The 21,437-nt window shown below is 42.6% G+C and overlaps 1 protein-coding gene across 9 annotated transcripts in view; it reads left to right on the top strand.

Moving 5' to 3' along the window:
- Positions 1-12,216, top strand: part of PECAM1 (platelet and endothelial cell adhesion molecule 1) — a 31,299-nt gene extending 19,083 nt beyond the window's left edge. For 3 of the 9 annotated variants that reach the window (XM_033076965.2, XM_033076960.2, XM_033076957.2), the window contains 2 exons: positions 5,968-5,990; positions 10,634-12,216. In XM_033076965.2, coding sequence (XP_032932856.1) covers positions 5,968-5,990; positions 10,634-10,663 — 53 coding nt within the window. In that variant the 3' untranslated portion in view covers positions 10,664-12,216. Of the gene's footprint in view, positions 1-5,967; positions 5,991-10,630 lie in introns of all 9 variants that reach the window. The other 6 variants (XM_033076963.2, XM_033076959.2, XM_033076956.2 and 3 more) reach the window with 3 other exon arrangements.
- Positions 12,217-21,437: the final 9,221 nt, after the last annotated feature.

Below are 21,437 nucleotides of genomic sequence, written 5' to 3'. Positions count from 1 at the left end.
CCATTTATAATTTTTGGTTGTTGTGCTTTAATTTTCTATTTTTTTCTATAAGGCATTTCCCACCTCTGACACAATATTCTGTCTCTGGGGAATCTTTTATGTCAGTGTCTCCACGTACATTAGAAAACATTACTTAATTTTCCCTTGTTAGGACTTCAATGGCAATTTTTATCTCCATTTTACAGCTGAATAAACAGAGAGATTAGGTAATCTGTTTAAGGCAAAGTGTTTAGAGGGTGACAACAGTGGCAAAGGAATCCTTGGTGCTGTGCCTGTGTGTTGTACTCATTTTTCACAGCCTTGCAGTGAAAATCAGAATATCTTTCACACTTAAGAGCGTGGCCAGGCACTTCATCCTGGACCACCAAGAGAAAAAACACAGTTTATTTTAGGGCTAAGCCCCAAGGCTGCAAATGTTCTGAAATGTTCTCCAGAGTGTGAACTGGATCTATAAAACCCTGCAGAAGGTGCTGTATACTCTCACCTGCTCTGCCCAGGTGTGAGGGTGACTCACCAGCCCTGGTTTTGGCACACCAGGATGGGTTATGTAAGGGTTTAAACTCCAGGTTGGTACAGCAGAGCTGAAATTCAAAGAGCATTTTAAAAGGCTGTAATACCATAAGGTGGGAACTGCAGTAAAATGGGATATGATTGAAAGACTGAGCTGAAGTAGCCAGAAAATCTGCAAACACCCCTTAATCTTGCAGTCCACCTGCTTTTATGCATAACATTCTACAGCTTCAGTTATTCTTGGAAACACAGTACCAGTTTATTGTTTCAATCATGTCTGTTTTTCCTGACTGATACACAGGAAAAGTGTTTCAATTAGATAAGCAGTGCATCACCCAGCAATGCAGTGCTGCAGTTAATGTAACACTGCCTTGGATTTTTGATAGCCTGTGTGTTTGTGGGGTGGTGAAGTGTAAATGCAGTGGGCAATCCCTATGAAATATTCTGTCCACTTTAATATATATTAATATAAGTGTATTAAATTATGCCAATTGTGACAGATGTTGAACATAGCTAGTGGGTGCAGAAGTTGATTCACCATTCTATTCTTTGATATTTTTGAGCAAAAGCCCAAGAGTACAGCATACTTCAGGAAGGCAATGATTCAGACAAACATGTCCTTGGGGAAATCACATGAGTTTGGGAATTGGTGTCAGCTACACAGTTTGACAGATTTAATCCCTAAGATCTATGTAACATTTGATTATTTTTGTTTGTAGGTAACTTTTGTAGTTTAATTAGAATTGAGTGCTTCATAAGCAATTTTGTCCTATGAAGGGGCTGTGTGTGCACTGTCTGTGCTGTCTGGGCACTGGAGAGGAAGATGAAGAACAGTCAGTAGTTATGCCTGATGCAATTCTTTGTGACTGAGCTAAAACATTTTTCTTCATTTTTCTCACTGCTATCCCCCCCCAGTAAGGCAGATGCCATAACCAGCTCCTGTATTTGGAGTTCTATAGCTGTTGTTGTTCTTATCCAAAATCTGCACCATGAATCCATAGTGCCAATAATTCTCTGAGCTTTCCCAAGCCCCAGGCTGCTGGCAGTGTGCTGAGCATCTGTCATTATTCCTTTTCTTTTTATTTCCCTGGTGCTGGCTGTGTTATCTCCTGCTTCTACCACTTGAGTGCCTCCACCACACTGTGGATAAGACTCCCCATCCTTCCTGCTGTGCTGTTTTATTCTGAATGCCAGGACTCAGGAGGTGGTTTTACATAAGGGATGGACAGAAACAAACTGTCAAATGCACATTTCAAATCCCAAAAGACCTGCATGTGGTTAACTACAGTTAGCTCATTTGCAGTGGGAAAAGGAGGTAATTTGTGAAATTCCATTCTAGTCAGGTATGTTTTGATTGAAAGTCAAATAATGTCAGTCTCTGGTTGGTTGGATGCTGGATTTCCTTTGCTGTAATGAGAGTTTAAGGAGGATGCTGCTCACTTTGTGTCTGCAAGCAACAGTGAGATAAGAAGTTGTCCTTGCATTGTTATTGAAAGATTAGTTTAATTCAGTATTCAGGATGTTCACACAGCTATTGTTTTAAAGCCTTTTCTAGACCACTGGGCTGTTACTTTAGTATTTTGTATAAAATACCAAAAACTTCAAGCCTCAGCTTGAAATCAGACCTTACATCCAAATGGCAGTTTGGGGAATGTCACAGTGCCATTCAGGTCAGTAACATCTGTGTGTAAAAATCCTTCAAGCTTACCAGGATAAACTAATTTCCCTTAAATCCTGCTTCCTTTGGTTGCTCTGTGAAAAGACCAAAGCATATTGTCAGTCAGGAATATCCAACCCAATCCCAAAGCTGCTGCTTTTTGTTCAGAAAGAGGTGATATAGTCCAAAACTTGAGGCAAACAGGCAATTGTGTAAATCAGCAGACTGCCAGGAACGATAAAGCGGCGGTGGCCCTGCTGCCTCCCTCGCTGTGCTGAGTCCAGCAGCCCAGGCTGGCAGCTCTTCCTCAGGGAGGGTCAGGATGTGTCACACACCAGTTCAGCTGCCTGGGTGGAGGCTCCTTCACACATGATTTATTTCCATCACACCTTTCATCTTCCCAAGAGGCAGCAGGGGCAGGAAGCCCAAGCATCTCCACGCTGGTTCTTTATCTCAGCTCCAGCCCTTCCCTCAAGGCTGATCCCAGTTCTTGGGGTAGCACAGTCCTGTTCGTGTTGCTGAGAAGGATTAGAGCCAACTCCAGCTCCCAGATTTCCTCACGTTTTTCCAGGACACTTCCTGTGGAAGATTGTGTTATTGGTATATTCTTGCTCCTTCAGTGAACTCTGTCTTTGCTGTGTGTCAGTGGTGGGCATTCCCCTGGTCTTATGTACACTGGGCTGAGCTCATTGTGGCTTATTGCAAGATAACAATTCCCAGTTTCTTATTGCAAAGTGGAAATCCAACAAACAAAATGCAGAGCCAGCCTTTATGCTGCTAAGTCTGGAAAAATGAATTGGTCACTTGGAAGCAATTGCAGCAGGGAGACAGGAAATTCTAACAGTCCTACAGCAACCAACAATGTACTTCGGAAAAATAAATACGTCCCAGTGGAAAGAGGCATGAGAAATCCCCATTGCATTCAGAGGTTTGGAACAAATCTATTTGAAATCAGCTTTAGCAATCAGGAAATCTGCTCAAATACTTTCCTGCTACTGAGCCTCAGGCTTACCACCTACATCTTAGCCAGAATTTCCCATTGAATCCTTTTCCAGCATAGAAAGAACTCACAGCGTCTGGGGATTCATTGTGTTGTTCAGAACTCAGGTATTATGAGCACATGATAGTTGCAGGCAGTCCAAACCCATGCAAATAACTTGTCCTCTCTCCAATATAAAAACTCTTTGGATATTTATGTTTCTAGACATATTCTAGACTCAGGCCTGGATCTGTGAGACGTTGATTCGGGAGCCAAATGCTTACGATGGCTTCAGCCAAAAATCAGGCAAAGCCAGATGGTTTCAGTAAGGCACAGACATGCAGGGAGCTTCTGACCTTGCTTGAACCTCCAATGCAGAGCTGGATTACGTGCATGCCCCGTGTCAGAGCTGTTCCCAAGCTGCCTGCCAAGATTCCCTGATGGAAGCTACTGCTCCTCTCAAGGGCTTGGCAGGACGTTGTGTGTGTCTGCAGCACAGACCTTCGGTTCAGTCTGACATCTCGGCTTTCACCAGGGCTGGGGCTGGCTTGGAGGTGGATTGGCAATTGCAGCTGTTTAGGCACATATTCTCCTCTCCATAACCTCTAGCAACAAGAAATGGTACAGCAGGTGGGGGTGACAGGGTCTTAAATTCCTGCTGTATGTACTCCTGTAAAAATGTGTTCTTTGAATTTAAAATCCCATCGGCTAGAAGCAATAGCAAGAGTTTAGATCCATCAGAAGTCCATAAAACCACCAATGTTTTTTAGACTTGGGAATATTTTAGAAATCACCAACATCAGACCTTCAGCTCTGATTCCTTTCTTAAGACATGGAGCTTCTACAGAAGTTTGACCAATTTTTCTGTGTGTCTATAATCCAGCATTTCTCAGTTCCCCATTTTTGGCAGCAAGGGAAAGCCAGGTGTTATGAAAAATCTCAGTTCTACAGTAAAACTAGTAAAAAAAGTAAAACCATCTCTTTTTTTCTTTTTTTTTCTTTCTTTTTTTTATTAAAAAAAAAAATAAAAATGAAATAAAAGTATTGTGAAAAGATTGACATTAGTAAAGAATCAGCAAAAGCGCTATCATTGTGCCTTTATTAGTGGCTAGCTGCTGGCTGCCCTGAGTGGTACCTGGTAGAAATCACCCAGGCTTCCAGCAGCACTTCCCAGACACAGAGTGTGACATTTCCTGGCAGAGCTGTGACACTCAGCTAGACAGCCCCAGTGCTCTGGATGTGGGTGACAGGTAACAAGGAGGCAGGATCGCTGTCACTGTGACCTCCAAGCTTTGGGTAGCCAACATCCCGTTGTTTGAAGTCTGGAATTTACACAAAATTTCTCATTTCCTCCTTCCTGTGAGAACAATACATTGTGACAGAGTCTAAACGACAGCTTGTTAATGCCTCACTTCATAAACCTTATGTATGGTTTTGTCCACTTAAAGCCAAGCTTTGATGTAGCACTGGGTCAGCAGTGGTTTTGTGCACTTTTCTTGGCTTTCAGGACACAAAAAATGCTTTTGTGTGTGTGTCCCATGTATCTTCTTATTTTGTTTCCTTATGTCTAAACATCTGTGGATCAATCTTGTCAAACACTGAGGTGGTTTTTTACTGAAATTGAGTTCATGCACTGCTGCAAGGTGCTGTAGTCAGATCAGTTTTTATTCCTTTGCTTAAGGTAAAAGTTCTGGGTAGAAAACTCTGAATGTACCAAGGCAGAGATCTTCACCTGTGTTTAGTTTCCTTGTTGCTTCTGCTGACTGACAAGGGAGTTTCTAAAAGACTTTTATTAGGGTCTAATAATGGTAGCATTACTCTACATAATGTCCTTCATCCAGTGATTTCAGGGAACTTTCCAAAATTTACATATGTGCTTTGCCTATGGAAGGAATACTGATTTTTAAATTTGCTATATATTAAAAAAAAATTAAAATATGTAATTTGAAAAAGCATATACAAACTAACCCCCATTTATGTAAAGATACTGGCAAGATTAACCTAGAGACTGAGTCCAGCTCCTTCACACAGCTTCTCTCCAGTGAATCACAGGATTCACTTTTCACATGATACACTTTTCAAGAAAATACTGTCCAAGATTGAGCTCTTTTGCCTCATGTGAAATATCTCAACAGAACACATACATGAGCACTTTTAACAAGACTTGAAGTTGTCTCCTAAAACTGGAGTTACTTTGAGAGGGGAAAGAAATATTTATGTTTTGGTATTTAAATGTATTCTGTGAAATTTCTGAATAGCTAAATCCATTTGTTTTTTAAAAAAAGCCTACAATTAAAGTTCACTGACCCTAAAAGGAAGGAGCTTGCTGGCCCTCAGGTTTTTCATTAGGAACAAGCAACTTTTTATTAATAAAATGTCTGGTGTCTTAGCAAGATGTTATTTTTGCCCTGAAAATTATATCCTCTACTGGATTTCTACAATACATTATTTTCCTGGCAAGGAATTGGATTAGGAAGTAAAATGCTGATGAGAACTTGCCTCTGAGAGGAAGACTGTCTTGTCCAGTAACAGATTGTGCCCTCAGTAGAGACTTCTGCTCTAGCACATGATCAGGAAAGCTGCCAAACAGGTCCTGTTCAATGTGGGTTTTGAAATGTCTGCTCTCACCCCTGTACATGGATTAAACAAGAACTTGGATACTCCTTAAAGCCCAGAGCTTTAACCTTAGATGTAGGTAGGAATTTTACTTGCAAAGTGAGCAAAGTGGCTGAAGCACCTACAGCTGTATTTTGTGGAACATAAAACTGGTCACTCTGCAAGGTGCCATTTCATAATTTATATATTGTATTTTATTTTGCAGATTCTATGGAAAACAGGCATTCTGTAAGTATGCATTTTATGCAAGCAGTTAAATATAATGGCATGGGTTGAGATGATTGTGCATCTGGTGAGATGGTGTTCAAGAATTGATGTGGTTTTCTTGTTGCTCAGGACCTTTGCAGGACACATATGGGGCAATCCTTTTATATATATATTTTTACAAATCAGGCTTTCAATCCTCTATAGAATGGTTTTAGGAGCCAGTGGAAGGGGCTGGAGTTTGGTGGTGCTGGTGCACAGATAATGATCTCTCAGGAGTTTGTGTCCAGCACCTGCACAGCGCTGGGTCTGTGCCACAGAGGCTGGCAGGATGGCACGAGGGGAGGGGTGGCTGTGGAGATTTGCACATCAAAACTGCTCACCAGTAAATGCATCACTGGGGACAGAGCTGCTGTTCCAGCCCCAGCTGTCAGTGCCCAGTGCCAGTGACTGTGCTTGGGTTGCTCACACACACATCCTGTGCCTGCAGTGCCCAGGGAGCTGAGCTCCTCCCTAAGGGGAGCAGCTGAACCCAGCAGGGATGATCAGCTCAACTTGCAAAAGTCCCTTCTATTCACTGTCTGTGGCTCTTTCCTCCTGGGTTTGTTTTCATCCACTGGAAGAGCAGGTAGGATGACTCCAAGGGCTGGCAGTAATCTGAGACCTTGTAAGAAATTTTGAAGGCAAACAGTTTTTATTGCAGAGTACAAAGCTGGGTCATAGCTGGGTCACAGCTATAGCTGGGTACAGCTATAGTACCATGCATATATGGAGGATCTCAGCTGAAAATGTGGAGTTTTGTGAAGGTTCTGTAGATGGTGAACAGCTTCATAGTGCTAAGAAGCCAGTGACAAAATATGGATTTTTTTTAAATGGAAGAAATATGTTGAATGAGCTGTTTGTCTGCTCTCAGGAGATCTGGGAACTCACATCTCAGGAGGACTTTTATGCATGTTAGATATGCTATCAAATCCAACTCAGACTAAGCAGACGGTTGTTTTTTCTGCCACCCACTTGGTGACTTTGGGGCTTTACTTAAAAAGAAGAAAAGGAGAGACTCATAAATAAGAATCACAATAGCACAATCTACGCCAGCTTATGGCATCCATTTGAGTTTTTGAAAGGCTCCATCAGCACTCCCATCCCCATGGGACACACAGGCAGCCCATTGTATTATTTACAGACACTGGGCAGTGCACTGAAGGTCACAGATTGTGTTACAATAAACAGACTCATATTAACACAGGCCAGGAGAGTTTATAGTGTCATTGTCTCTCTTAGTTTAAAGGTTTGTTTTTATTCTTTGCTCTCAGTTTTCTAAAAATATGTTGAGCTGAACCCTCCCCTGGGTTATTCCAGACATTCCTGGGAGAGTTATGCAGAAGAAAGTTTGTCCCTGTCCAACACAAAAGAAAAAATGGTCAAGGGTGGCTGTGACAGACACGAGGTGGAAGCTCAGGCAGGAGGTTTTAGTATCTTTTTTTCCACAGCTTACATAATTTCTAGTGGACATGAAGATTTTTTTTGTTTTCCTGTGGCCAAAAGTGAGTAAAATACCTCCCCATGGAAGTATAATAAAAAGTCAGTGAAAATAAACTGGCCACCCTGTTCAAATCACTTTCATAATTAATTGGGCTATTAAAGCTTGCTAAACCAGACAATCTGTGAAGTAATGTCAGATTCAAGGAAGAAAAGTGTCAGCTGAGGGCAGTGCTTTCTTTGTGTTCCCTTTATTACTCTCGTGTTAGCAGTAGAAGGGTAATAAAAGTAGTTATTCTGTAAAACTAATCTCATTTTCAGAAACACCCCAGAGCAAAGTCAGTTTTATAACACTTGCATCTTGCTTGAGTTTTCCTAGAAGCTGCTTTATTCAGTTCATGTCTGAGACATTGTCATGTATTAACATAGTAGCTATTCATTTTGTAAAATTATTAGTGCTTTAAAGGACACAGCAAAAGAACAGAGCCTTGTCTTCTGCTTCTTAAATTCCCACTTCTGTTCCCAATAAAGCCTGTGACAAAAGCAGCACCCCCTTCTCAAAATAAGTGACCTAAAATTGGACTGGACAGATGGATTTCTTCATGGATTTTCCATTCCCTTTATTTGCCTCTCAACACTTCACAGGCCACACAGATGAACACAGAAGAGGCAGGGAGCTACTAAGGTGCTTTTTATCATAATTTCCTTGCAGCTCTTTTTTTTTTTCAGTAGCTCATTTTTACACATGCTTAGCTGTGATGTATCTCAGAGGTTTGGTCCAAATCAGGAGCTGTTGATCCTACTCATGAAAAGGAAAATGCTTCTTATAAAGTGATCAAGTGGCTTAAGCTTCCTCACCAGCTGTTCTGCTTCTTGATAGCCAAATTAAGTGTTTGGCTCAGAGGTGAAGTTGCATTTGATCTGCTGCTCCTATTTGTGAGTGGAAAGGGGCCCTCAGGAGCCTGGCTGGTCAGCTGGCATCTGAATCACAGGGAGTGCCAGATGGATCACTTGGCTGGAGGGGCCTGTCAGAAAACTTGTAGAATTCTACTCTGTTTAGGAAGTAATAGATATTCCAGAAATGTCAGACAAAGGACCACAGCAGAGAGGAGTATTTTGCTAAGACCTCTGTTTTCAGGGAGGATGCTCAGCCTTTTTATTTCAGTAGTGGTGGTGGAGACTCTTCAGATCCCGATGTTCTTTTAACTCCCTACATTCAAATAATGTGTGTTCCACTGCTCAGATAAAGTCTGTTAACATTCAGTTCTGTACTGCTCTTCCAGATGTCACAGACAGAACAGAAAACTGCACTGTGGAGTAGTCCTGCTAGTGCTAGTCCTGCTTTTGTGCATTTGCCCCCACATTGTTTCTATCAGAATAAATATAATCCAGCAGGGAAATGTAGGAACTTTGTTTCTTCTTCACTGAGTGACCATCACAAAACTGAGTTCAGGCTTTTAGTAAACACTGTGTACTGACACAGGAGCATTGGAAATGTTTGTATTATGTCGAGAAAGGTGACGCATTAGAAAAATAATCAAGGTTTGAATTACTTGAACTATATAAGGGCTCAGCTGCAGTACAGGTTGTGACTGATTTGCAGTCCAGAGTACTCTGAACCTGAATGTTTTGGATTTTTAGAACTTTAGGTTTCCTTTAGAAAGGAACCTGAAGTTTTATGTCAGGGGTTGCTTCCCTCCATCTCCTCTGTTTCAGAAACTTGTATCTTAAATGCAATCCATAGGAAGTATTTGCAAAAGAAATGAATTACTTAGAGAGGAACTGGGAGGAGGTTTCCTTCCTGAAATCAGAGCTGGCAATCTTTCTAAGTTATTTAATGGTCCCAGTCTCTGAAAACATATTGAAGGAAATATCTTGACAATGAGATAGCCACTTCGCCAAACACTAATTGGTATTGTGTCAAATTTACCTCAGCAGTGTGTTCTGACTTCATATCTCCTCCTCTCCTGCTACCTCCTAGACGTGTCTGTGTATTTGTTTGTTTGGTTCTGTCCTAGGGGTTCAGGAGGACTGGCAGTACATGAGGACATTGTGTACTTTTAGCTGCCTATTTGTCTAACTTCAGCATGTGCCCTCTGAGACAGAAACCTGTACAATTTACATCTCTTTGGAAGAATTGCTGGGTGTTATTCAGTTACTTTCTCATCTTACTCAGGTGATCCCAAAAGTATTTTCTCAGTGTTAAAGGAATTCACATTGCCAGCTCCAAAGGGGGACCTGGCCTGTGTTTAACTGTGCACAGCAACATGGCACAATAGTTTGAGACAGGAAAAGAAGATGAAGGATGTGTCCAGTTAAAACTGAGGGGGGGGATTTCAGGCAGTCAGGATATGAAAAACAAGGTGATACTCTGAAATAAACACTGAATTATAAACCAGGAATTCCTCTGACTCATGGGGCAAATCCTTTGGGGTAAGTCCACAAAAGGAATTAGGCGCCTCGGTGCTGACAGGCTGAACTGTTAGGTTAGAGGCCACCATGTACCCTGAGCAGAAATTTGCTGGAGGGAGACTGACTTTGGCAACTGATGTCAGGAAAGACTTGACAGTTGTGAATCCCCAGTGGACAGAATTATTTCTGTCATATAATGTGAAAACAATGGAGTTTGGGCTCTCTCTGTGCCCATTCCCACCGGCTGGTAGAGAGCACTGCTCTGTCTGCCCTCTGTGCTTGCAGTGCCAGGACCCTGCCCCTGCTGGGTGCTGGAGATAACCCCTGGCACAGCTCCTGCAGGAACACAATGTCCAGAAGTCAGATCTGCATTGCTCCCTGTGAGACACCAGTCCTTGGGGAAAGGTTCTCATTCTCCTGGGACTGACACTGAGGTCTGACTGTGGCAGCTGAACATCTAGTAAATAAGGGATTTGATTTCCAGGTGTGTAAGTGCCAGCAGTTCCCTTAAAAATCCAACTTATATCAGTAAGCACCCACTTACAGATGTTGGTGATTACCAGTTTTGTGGTCTAGCTTGTAATTGTTTATCTGAATCTCCCATTGTCTTATTTCTTTTTCTCTCTAATGAAGATAATACCAACATCTCCTCATAGAACAGTGAGTATTTATTAGCTCACTGTGGAGGGTTCTAAGGGATGTGTTGCAGGACAGAGGGTAGGGGCACAGTTACACTCACACCTTGGTTTTTTCTTTTTTGCTCTTTTTGCCAGCAGAGAATATATGGGCATCCTGATGCTACCTAGAAGAGTCACCTCAAAGATCAGCTGGGAGAAGAAAACAAACCAAGATAGAAGATGTTGCAAGTATTTCAAAGGCTTTGCAGCAGTTATTTATGAGTTTGCCAGACTCGTCTTTTCAAAGTTTATTTCCTTAGGAGAAACCATAGAGATGTTCCTAAAGCATTTAATGGAAAAAAACTACAAATAAAAATTCTCATAGGAAAGTGGCTCTAGAATCCCCTGACCCAGGTTCTCATCTGTAATTTCTCCCGCTAATGCAATTTTGCCTTTTTTGCCTCCAATTCATCATGCTCTAAGGAAACAAAGGGGGAGCTACAGCTGAGGAAGTACATTTCTACAATGCAGCAACTACTGTGATACCAGTAGGACACAGAAATATCTAAGCTTGCTTTAAACTCGCTAAGTTGGTTATCAGCGCCACCACTGTGGCAGAACAGAGCTCAGCACAGCCTGGCCAGCCATGGATGCACCTTGGCATGATGGTGCAGCTGGTGCTGAGCTCCCTGTGCTGCAGCAGCTGGACTGCTACCAGGCTTGGAGCCAGCTCAGTTATAACCCACAGGGATGTGACACTGCAGGGAGGGCCTGAGGGAAGAGTGAGCTCTGGGCTCCCTAAAAACTTGAATAACTGTTCAGAGATTCAGACTTTACCAAGTGCTTCTATGAGAGGCACAAACTGTCTTTAGTCTTTGCTAAATAGCTTTTCCCCTTTAAAAGTTCTGATGTTTGTTGGTTAATTTAATGTGATGGTTCTTCAAGAAATGATTGTCCATCACAGTTATTTTGGATGGTTCTATGATAAGTCTTCAATGAGTGGATATAACACACCCAGGTCAGTGAGTCTGAAAATCCTGTTATGTACAATCCTTATTCCTTTGATTTGATTCTGGGAGAGATCTGAAGTTGTACTTGTGCCCAGTTTGTCCAGTATGGAATTCCATACTTATCCTTTTTCTCTGCAGTATGATAAACCACTAGCACAGATCCAGTTTGGACACAGATCTAATCCTGCAGCCCATGTTTATCTCAGCTGCATTAGTTTCAAAAAAAACAGAAAACAAAAGAGAAAAAAAAATACTGTCCCCAACCCCTTAACCAGCTGGCCTTTGACATTGCAGTTGCTCTCTTTCTCTTACTGCAAATTAAATTCCTACAACATCTGGGCCACAGGTAAGAAAGTCCTCATTTTAATTAGAAAATAGTGAAAAAGAGGCCATGGGTTTGTGTGTATACACACACACACACACACACACACACACATATAAAATTACTCCTTTAAGCATTGCATCAAAGGTGCAAAACCAGCAAGAAGCACAAAAGGGGTTTATATCCTCCATTCCAAATGTTTGAAATTTCAAGCTCCAGTACTGATTAATATCTCTAATTTATTGTTCCCTGTGCAAATGTTGTTTGTATCATGAGCCTGTCACAACTGACTGACTTCATAGCTCTCTTCTGTTGACAAATGTTCTTTCAGCATCCCGTGAGTGTCCATGCAAATGCATTAGTATAAGAAATGTGAAAAGGTATTTTAATAAAGAAAACTCTGAATTGAACTTTGCACTGGATCTTGCACATTCATGTTGGAATTAATGCCTGTGAGATTTTTTTATTCATGATGAGCCACAGATCCATTTTATGGATTGGCATTTGGAAGATGCCCTTTCTGCAACAGATTCCAGGCTCTTAGATCTGGAGTCAGGAACCCATTTAACAACAGGTAAATGCACTAAATTGCTTTAAGAACTGAGTGGGGGAGTGCTTGCATTCATAAAAGTCTATTACTAAATTACAAAGGTAAAAGTTCCTCCACAAACCCTTCCCAGCCTTTAGCAAATCTTGGGAAAACACTGGTGTTTGGCAAGCTTCAGAATATCATCTGGGCACGATGGAGCAGCAGTGGAAGAATTTGTTGCTGGTTTTCAGCTTGTCTCTTGTCTGGAATAATCCTAAATTATTTTGGATTTAGTTATCTAGTACAAGTTGTTTGCATTATTGAAATGTGTGAACTGTCCATTTCTCAGGGTGCTGTGCACTGCTTTGAGCTCTTCTGTTTTGTCTTGCAGATAACAAAAGTATTTCAGAGTAAGGCACAATAATCAGCAGACGTCACCAGTGAAGACGAGGTAAATGGGCCCACGAGTAAACACCTACACAAGGAGTTCTGATATGAGCAGGTGCCAAACAAGCCTCATGATCCCACTGGAAGTATTTGGGAAATAAGTCTTGAATCTGTAACTGAACAAATCAAAGCTCAGATTGAAGCTCAAACAATACATTATTGAAAACAACAACAACAGGAAAGAGATTTCTGTGTTGTCACCAAGTTGACCTCAGCAAATAGAAAATTAGATTTTAATTAAGATGAAATAATTAAATTAAATTAATTAAATTTAAAAAGAAAATTTACTTTTTGAGCAGAGTAAAGGGATGGCACATACCTGGTCCCTTGTGCCCTTCCCTATATGAGCAGTTCCCCTGCTTCCACTCAGCTCGTTCGGGAAGAGCCTTACCCACCCCGAGGCGGGGGAAACTTCGGAATATTTTTCCTATTGCAGAGCAGAGGCTTTAGAGATAACACACAGAAATGCCTGATCCTCCTCTGCATGGTTATTTTCCTTTTCCATTCGCAGCCAAGGGGCACCGCGAGTTTCCCGGTGAAACGTGAGTTTCCCGGTTTAACGCCAGTTTCCCTGTATAGAGCCTGTGCCCCGTAACGTGAGTGTAACGTGAGTGTAACGTGAGTTTCACGTGAGTTTAACGCGGATTTAAGGCGAGTTTAACCCGGATTTAACGCGAGCTGAACGCGAGTTTAACGCGGATTTAACGCGGATTTAACGCCCGCTCGGCGCGGTCCCGGTGCGGCGCTGCCCCCTGCTGGGCTGCGGGGGCACTGCAGGCTCCGGCCGGGCTCCGGCCCCTCTTTCCCATGGAGCGATAAATGGAGCCGGGGAATTTTTTGTTCCTGCAGCGCTCGTCAGCCTCTCCCCGACCTCCGGCGCTCTTAAAGAGCCGTGTCCTAAATGCAGTGTAAACCTGCCCACCGTGGCTTCTTCCTGCGTCCCCTGGGGTAGTGAATTGTTTGTGAGTGCTGGGGCACTGCTTTGAGCAGTTCCTGATAAATCTCAGCATTTATTTATTTTTCTGCGGTGTTGTTCCACCTGCTGCTTTGTGAGTTTGGTTCGGTTCAAGTTCTTTGTTCTGCAGTTCATCATGAGCTGTCTTGAGTCCCAGCTTTTGGGGTCAGGGGAGGTGACACTCAAACTGAGTACAGCCCATCTCGTGCAAGGAGAGGGCAGGCACAGGGAAGAGAAAAAAAGCTTGAGAAAAACAGAGGTATCAAATGGACCCCCCCAATTAAACTAGAAATCAAACTGAATGCAATAAAATATCAGTACAGATTTAAAATGCCAGAACATTTTGTTGTTTAGAATTTCAAGGCCTTTCTGAATAGGTGAAAGCAGAATAAACATCACTTCTGCAGTTATTTGGGAGGTAATAAGCAATTTGACATATCTAAGGAATCACAAAAAGTAGAGTTTATTGCCTTCATACTAAGAAATGTTCCACTGTAAATAACAAGTGCTCCCATTAGAGAGTTGAGCAGTCATGAGAATGTAGTTTGCATGGGAGGTTTCATCTAAATGTGAGCACTTATGTTTATATTGGTAATTTATTTTCTCACCAGCCACAAACATGCTGAGTGGGAAGCCTGAAAAAATTCTCAACATTGCAGGAAATAATCACTGTAGTTAAATTTTAAAAGAATTCACAATTTCCTCAGGGAGAGAGTCATTGCAAAGTCTGATGACAAGCAGAACAGCAGCATGAAGCTGAAATGAAAGATTGAGCACAAAGCAGCAAAGGGCAAGGCTGTCACTGCAAAGGCTCTCAGGCTGTGCCTCCATCAGCCTGGATCTGGACTGTGTGGGAAGCTCTAATGGTGATTGTTAGAAATGGAACTCACACTGATTGGACCACATTCTCGTGGTTAAGAGAAATTCAGACCCAAAAGGTATTGTCTGATTGTATGATTCTGCCTCTGAAATGAATATATAGCAATATATCTCTGTGTAATCCTGAAAGTGTAAGAGTGGGAGATGAAATCAGGGTCTCCTTTGAGGCAATGATAAAAAATGTAACAATTTTTTCACTGAACCAAAACCAGAAGTGATGAGTGTGACAGATCATTGTCCTCTGGTTAGTGCCCTGATTTTTCTGTAGTTGTCTTTTTGGTTTAATGTTTTATTCAGGAGATAAAAGGAGATCTTGGCATGAAGGCTCATTACAGTGAAGAAAGAAAATTAAAAGAAGATGAAAGGAAAGAGGGGAATGAGCAGGGCTGGTGGAGAGAAATCCTCCAGACTGTGGGATGTTTGGAAGAAACAACCCATCACTCCAGACCTTAACAGCTCCACATTCATGGTGTTGGTGCTGCTCTGGGGAACATGACAGAATCAGTGCTGTGGAGGTGGCTTGTCCCAAACATTCCTGTGTGTTTGTCATTGCCAGGTGACCACTAGGAGAAGCAGAATATATATATAAATTAACAAAAAGCCCAGTTGCAGGTAGTGGCACCAGTGAGCCAGGTTTCTGCTGCTCCCAGTGTGTCAGTCCTGGATGGGGATGTGGAGTCCTGAGGCACCAAGGGGCCTGTGTGATGCACTAGGAATGTGTGCTTCAAAAGAAAACATCCTGTTACACTGTTATTCAGCTGGCACAATCCAAGCCCTGCTGAGTGCTTGCAGAGGAGCTGTGACTGCTGAAATCACCTGTTTCCACATGGCACTGTCAGCTCTGCGTGGGGAGAGCTTGGCTTTAAATCCTCTGCACTGCCTTGTTGTTTATTCATTTTTTAACTACACACAGAGCCAAGTCTCCACTGTGACACAATTTCATTTTGAAAATCAATGAGACAGCACTACAAGTGCAGAAGAGTCTTTCCTGAGAACTTGTGTTGCTCAGAGCCCTGGGTGAGTGCTGTCCTCATGGCATTGACCTGAACCAAACTCCTGAGCTCCCTGGGGCTCTCCCCACCTTCCCAGTCTCACAGTGGGACTTTCTGGAGTGGTTCAAGCTGCAGCCAGCTTAGGAAACTCTGCCTTGTGTGGGAAATGCTTCCAAGGCAGTGATAAAGAGGCTGCTGGCCTGTCCCAGGAGCAGAGGGGAGAGAGAAGTTGAAAAAGATAGGACAAAGATGAGAGCTTTATCTTTATCATGGCTGAATCATGGTGTTACTGGAAGGGGTGAGCTTGGCATCCCTGCTTGATAATAGGCTGTGAGAGCGTAATAGGAGAAAAAATTGTCAAGTCTATTAAGATGTGGTCAGAGTATAAGTCAATTAATGAAAACTACAGCCACACAGGTTATTAAATTAACATGAGCTTGTCAATAGGAAATATAGATTGCTTTGGAATAATTTTAAATTATTTAAAGCATGATGAAAATCTCATGGTCTCAAAGCTTAGGTTTGATTTTATTACTGTTTGAGGTTTTTAAATATTTTTGTTTCAACTTCATGCTGATTAAAAGAACAGGAGTTTTAAAGAGCATTCTTATTAGGAATGCTGAGAGCTGCAGCAGCTGTTGGGAGGCAGAAGCTCAAAGGTGGCTGGAGGTGAGCTGTGATTCTGCAGTGTGATCCATGGCAGAGCTGGAAGCACAGAAAGCCAAGGGTGTCTCAGTGCAGCCCTTGCACACAAAGTGATGGATCACATTTTCTAGGCACTTCCTCAGGGCTGCAAGAACTACTCTAAATGGGCTTACAGCACACATTGGCACTGTTGAAAAACTGGTTCCACCTGTGAATGCTGAGTCTGAAACAGCCTCCAGATGATCTGTCCACCCTGGCTGGGAGTCAGAGACCTTCAGGCAGGAGAGAGGGGAAATTTGTAGCCCTCTGAAGAGATTTGTGTTCTTCCCAGGGAGCTGGGGGCCCAACTGATCTCTGCAGAAGGATGGTATGTTCAGCATGACTGAAGGTATTAGCTGGCTCAGCCCTGGAGCCTCAGAACATTGTGTACACTGCAGAAATCCAGTTTAGTCGTGGCTGGAGGGAGGTAAGGGCTGCTCTGTTAGAAACAACCTGACACACACCTGTGCTTTGTCAAACAAGAAACGCTGAAAGGGGTGTCTTTAATTATCATTTCCTTTTCCTTTTTTTTTCTCTTGAAACTGATCTTTTCCCACTGAGTTGTTTGCTCTCTGACTGTTCCAGAATGAATCACACAGCCCTACATGTCTATCTTTATTCCCAAGGGGACTGTGGAAAGCAAACCTGACTAATGTGCCCTGCAAAGAGAAAATGATAATTGATGCTTTTTAATTACAAGTTTCCTGCATTATAGTCTAGTTTTTCAGCTTATACTCATTAACAGTATAATAGAGACTTTAGAAAATTGTTGCCTTTTCCCCTTTTTAAGCATATGTAGGTCAGATTTGCATGTGTAAGAGTTATTATCTCTGACACACTAATGAGTGCACTGACTGCTGACAAAGGTCACATCTGTGTTTTCTTCTTTGCATACAAACATGGAGAGGGCTGTGTGCTCCTCATTGCTGTGTCTTCTAGAGTCATTTCACTGGTCCAAAATCACTTGGTGCTTTCCACAAAGCACAAATTACAAAGCTGCTCTACACTTGCTTTGTACTTCTGTCAGTGAAAGATGAGGCTGAGGACAGAGGAGTGTCAGCATCATCATGTCCCCAGCACATGTCCCCTTCATGCTTTTCAAGCTCTGTGCACTTGCAGTCAAAGGGATGAAGTTGCTGCCTTTCCATGAGGAAATGAATGGAGCTTTTATGTCCTGTCTTTGACCAAAGCACTTAAAAGGTTTTGTGCCCAGCAGATTGTTTCTAATAGCAGGGAAAATTGATCACTCAGGTACTTTGATGCAGCCCTTTTATTTACAAAGAAAGTACAAAATTCCCTTTCCTCTAAAATCATAGGAATCAGACAATATTCTCTTTCTCTGCATGCAATTTCAATCCTTTTAGCCAGCACTTATCCAGAAGCACTTTTTTTATTCTCAAGGTCATCCTTGTAGGGTTCACCTGGTTTGCCTGGTTTGGAGAGAAGGCTGCTCCTGTAGGAGCTGGGAGCTCCCTGTCACCCTGCACTGCCCTCCTCCCTGCATCTTCCAAGCCTACATTTTCCAGCTGGCAGAAACCTTGAATGCACCAGCTTCTCCAGATTTGCCCTTTTACCTTCTTAGGGTGGCTGTTCCTCTTTCAGCTGCCAGCTTGTGTATGAGGAGTTGGTTGTTTCTTATGCAAAAGAATATTTAGTGAAAGGCAATATTAAACCTCTTTGGGTATCACAAGCTTTTGCCTGAATCTGTGTCAATTGGGGTTCCACACTCAGCACGTGGCATTGTGCTGATGAAGATTAAGACCTTTGCACACTTATTGTCAGTGACAAGGAGCAGGGCCAAGTGATGGAACTGGGACAAGAAGAGGTTCTCACTGCCCAAGTGTTTTTACTTCATACTAGAGAGAAATACCCCTTTGACCAATGAGCAGGGTGTATTGCTAATATCCATTTGAATTTCTCTGCATTCCTTGCCCTACTTATCATATTTAACCTTGGATTTATTTGTAGAGAACTGCTCAGAGAGTCTTGTTTAACAGAGGAAGAAACCGGAAGAAAGCCTGGACATGGTGTGTTTTCCTGCAATATTGCCCTGGACAGTTTCCAATCTGTTAATGGATGAACACTGACATCTAAACCATCCCCAGGGGAGGTTCAAGATCCATCTGACTTCAGTAAGAGGTTCCTAAATAGATGTAACAAGCCCATACTTCAAAAGAAATAAATTTCGATATTTTTAAAACATGCAGGTTTTGGAAAGCTTTGAATATCAAGATTAATTCTCTGTCTAAATGCAGCGGAAGGCAGCACTGGCTGGTGAGTCTCACTCAAATCTGGAAGGTTTTAATATTGTCTGGAATCTGGATTTGATGTTCTAAAAGCTTAGATGTGTTTAGTTTACTTTTTATTCCAGCGCAGATTCTGCAGATGCTGCTGCTCAGTGGAAGGTTACAAATTAATGTCACAGAGACAGCAGTTCCTCACACCTTCATGAAGTTCATGTCAATAAAGGTTCTGGCAACATTCAGGTTTGAAATTACACTCTCTAGAACTGCACAACAGCCTAAATTATATCAGCCTTATGAAAACAATGCATATTGTTTACACCTTGAGAACATGGCAAAGACCCTGAACACCTATGCCTGTTCTCCATCTCAGCTGGAGAAACCAAACTCTGTGTTTTATCCCTCTTTTGTAACTAAGAGTTCATTTCATGCTGCCATTTCTGATTCCATTTCAGCAGGTATACATTCAGCTCTGGGTCGGGTGTTAATGCTCTCAGAACAAAGACATCTAAGCAAGATGTGGCTATTTTTATGATAGTGATGTTTTGATCTCATGCCAGCACAATCGAGGAACAATTCCCATTAAGTCTATTGATGTGAGTCTTTCCTTGAAGGGGACACTCAGGAAACCTAAGCTTAATTATATTTTAAAGCAGATTAGTTAAATTCTATTAAGACCTATGCAGATATTAATATTCAGAATTAAGTGGCATTAATCTGATTTAGTGTACCTTACTTAGAAAATGAAGAAAGCTAAATCAAATGAAGGCCACTTTAACTGTGAGTAACAAAACCCACTTGTGTAACTTTCAAGTCACAGGTGCTATTAATTCAGATTAATTTTTCTGACTTTCCCTGTGAAGACAGGGGGCAATAAAATCACCAGAGATTGTCCTTCTGCCCCCCAAAAAACATTATGGACCTCCTGACAGCTGGTTTGGACTTGTGGATATAAAGGCTGCTGTTCATTTCTAGTCTATAGTGAATGCTCTTTTCCCTTAACTAAGCATTTAAATTAGGCCCATCAGAGTAGAACCATAGTATCTGTTCAGGCAGGAGCAGGAGGGTGCTGCTGCCTGGTGTTAATGCTCCTGTGCATGTGGAAAACTTGCAGTGTATGTGCCTGATTTAAATATGTATCTTCAGCTGTTCTGTAATGTCAGAACTAAATTTACTTGTAGATTTAAAATAGGTGAATGATTTGGTAGCTGAAAGGTCAGGACTCACTGTTTATTTTGTGCTTTGCTTTTCCTGATTACCAGAAAATTGTCTGTTGCATCTGATATTATTGTCAAGGATTTGTGGTGCAATACCTGTACAGACAAACTGCAGCCTTAGTGCCACTGTATCCCTCAAGCTTCCCCCAGCTTTGGATTTTGCCACGGTTGCACTCCGGAGTGCTCCAGCACTCCGCCACAATATCCTACCTCACCAAGGTCCCGGTGGAGGGAGGGGTATTGACTTCTCCACCATGTGCAGATCAGATTTCAGGCTTTTAGAGTTTTGTACATTTGCCAGGTACACTGAAATACAGATACCAGCTCATACAACCTTGCTGTGACTTTGGCAGCAGGCACGTGGCTGTTCTGGGTGGCGCAGGGACTTGCCCCTTCCCCAGTGATGAGTGGCATCACTGCAGGTGTGCTCTGGCCATTTCCCCAGCCAGGATTCACTGTCACGGAGAGACAAACCTATGTGAGAACCATCCAGAATGTTCTGCAGATCTGAGAGAAACCAGTGCAAATTCCCAGCACTGAACTGCCTGAGCCAGGCTGCTTTGCAAAGCGCCTTCCCTGGGAACAGCTCTGTCCCTGACACAGACACAGCTCTGGCTGTCACCTTGGCAGCACCACCACACCTTGACAGGCTCTGCCTCTGCACACTTTGCTGGCCTTGCTTTAGCCTGTCCTGAGAATCCACCTGAGCTCCTGGCAGCCACCAGAGGCTTTGCTGGAGACGGGTGCAAGCTGGAACTTCCTCTGGCTCTGGAAATGTCTTCTCTGAGTGCAAGGACTTGATGTGAGCAGCAGTTGCACAGAGCTGTTTCTCCATAGATACTTAGCAGTCTAGAAACCTTAATTTTAAAAAAAAATTAAAAAAAGAAATAGAGAGATGGAAATAGGAAGATCACAAAGGCAAATGAGGACTAAATTCCTGCAATTTTTTAATGTTTCTCTCCAGCATTCTTTTGGATATTTTGTTTTACAAATGGATTTGAGACCTGCCTGCTTTTGCAATTGAGGAGTTATGAATGCTCTGGTCTAGCTGACAAGGTGATGATCAGTCAAAGGTTGGACTCAATATTATCTTGGATATATTTTCCAACCTTAATGATCTTGTGATTCTGTGGTCTATCCTCAGCTCAGCTTTAAAAATGAAACAGCAGTAAAAAAAACCCAAACCCCAGAATAATGTGCTCTAGCACAGGAAGCAACAAGAGCTCAGGATTTTTGCAGTTCCCAGTGGGATTTTAGAAACAGAGAAGCAGAGTTGGAGCCAGCTTGGGGAGCTGTCTGGGGAGGCTCCCAGGGGAGGGTATGACCATGCTGTGCCCCTTTGTGCCAGCAAGGAGCCAGGCCCAGGGGCTGGGATCAGTGTGGGGAGGAGGGATGGGGTGGAGGACAGGATGGGCAATTTGCAAGTTAGACAATTCAGATCCAAAGAAGCAGTGAAGCCACTGTCAGAGAAAGAATTTGTGAGGTGCTGAGAAGACTCTCACTGAGGTGTTTGACAAGCAGAACACAAGTGCTGTGGAAGGAATGTGGCTTTCAGGAAGCTCAGGAAGCTCATACTCCCCCCATACCCACAGAGCCAGCTGAAGCACTGGGAAGCCCCAGCACTGGCAGTCCTTGTTGGGCTCTGCACACACTGGGTGGGCTTGTTTGGGTTTTTTTCCATGCTA

Source organism: Catharus ustulatus, chromosome 20 (genome assembly GCF_009819885.2).
Source record: "Catharus ustulatus isolate bCatUst1 chromosome 20, bCatUst1.pri.v2, whole genome shotgun sequence".
Taxonomy (NCBI): domain Eukaryota; kingdom Metazoa; phylum Chordata; class Aves; order Passeriformes; family Turdidae; genus Catharus; species Catharus ustulatus.
This window is presented reverse-complemented; position numbering and strand designations above follow the sequence as displayed.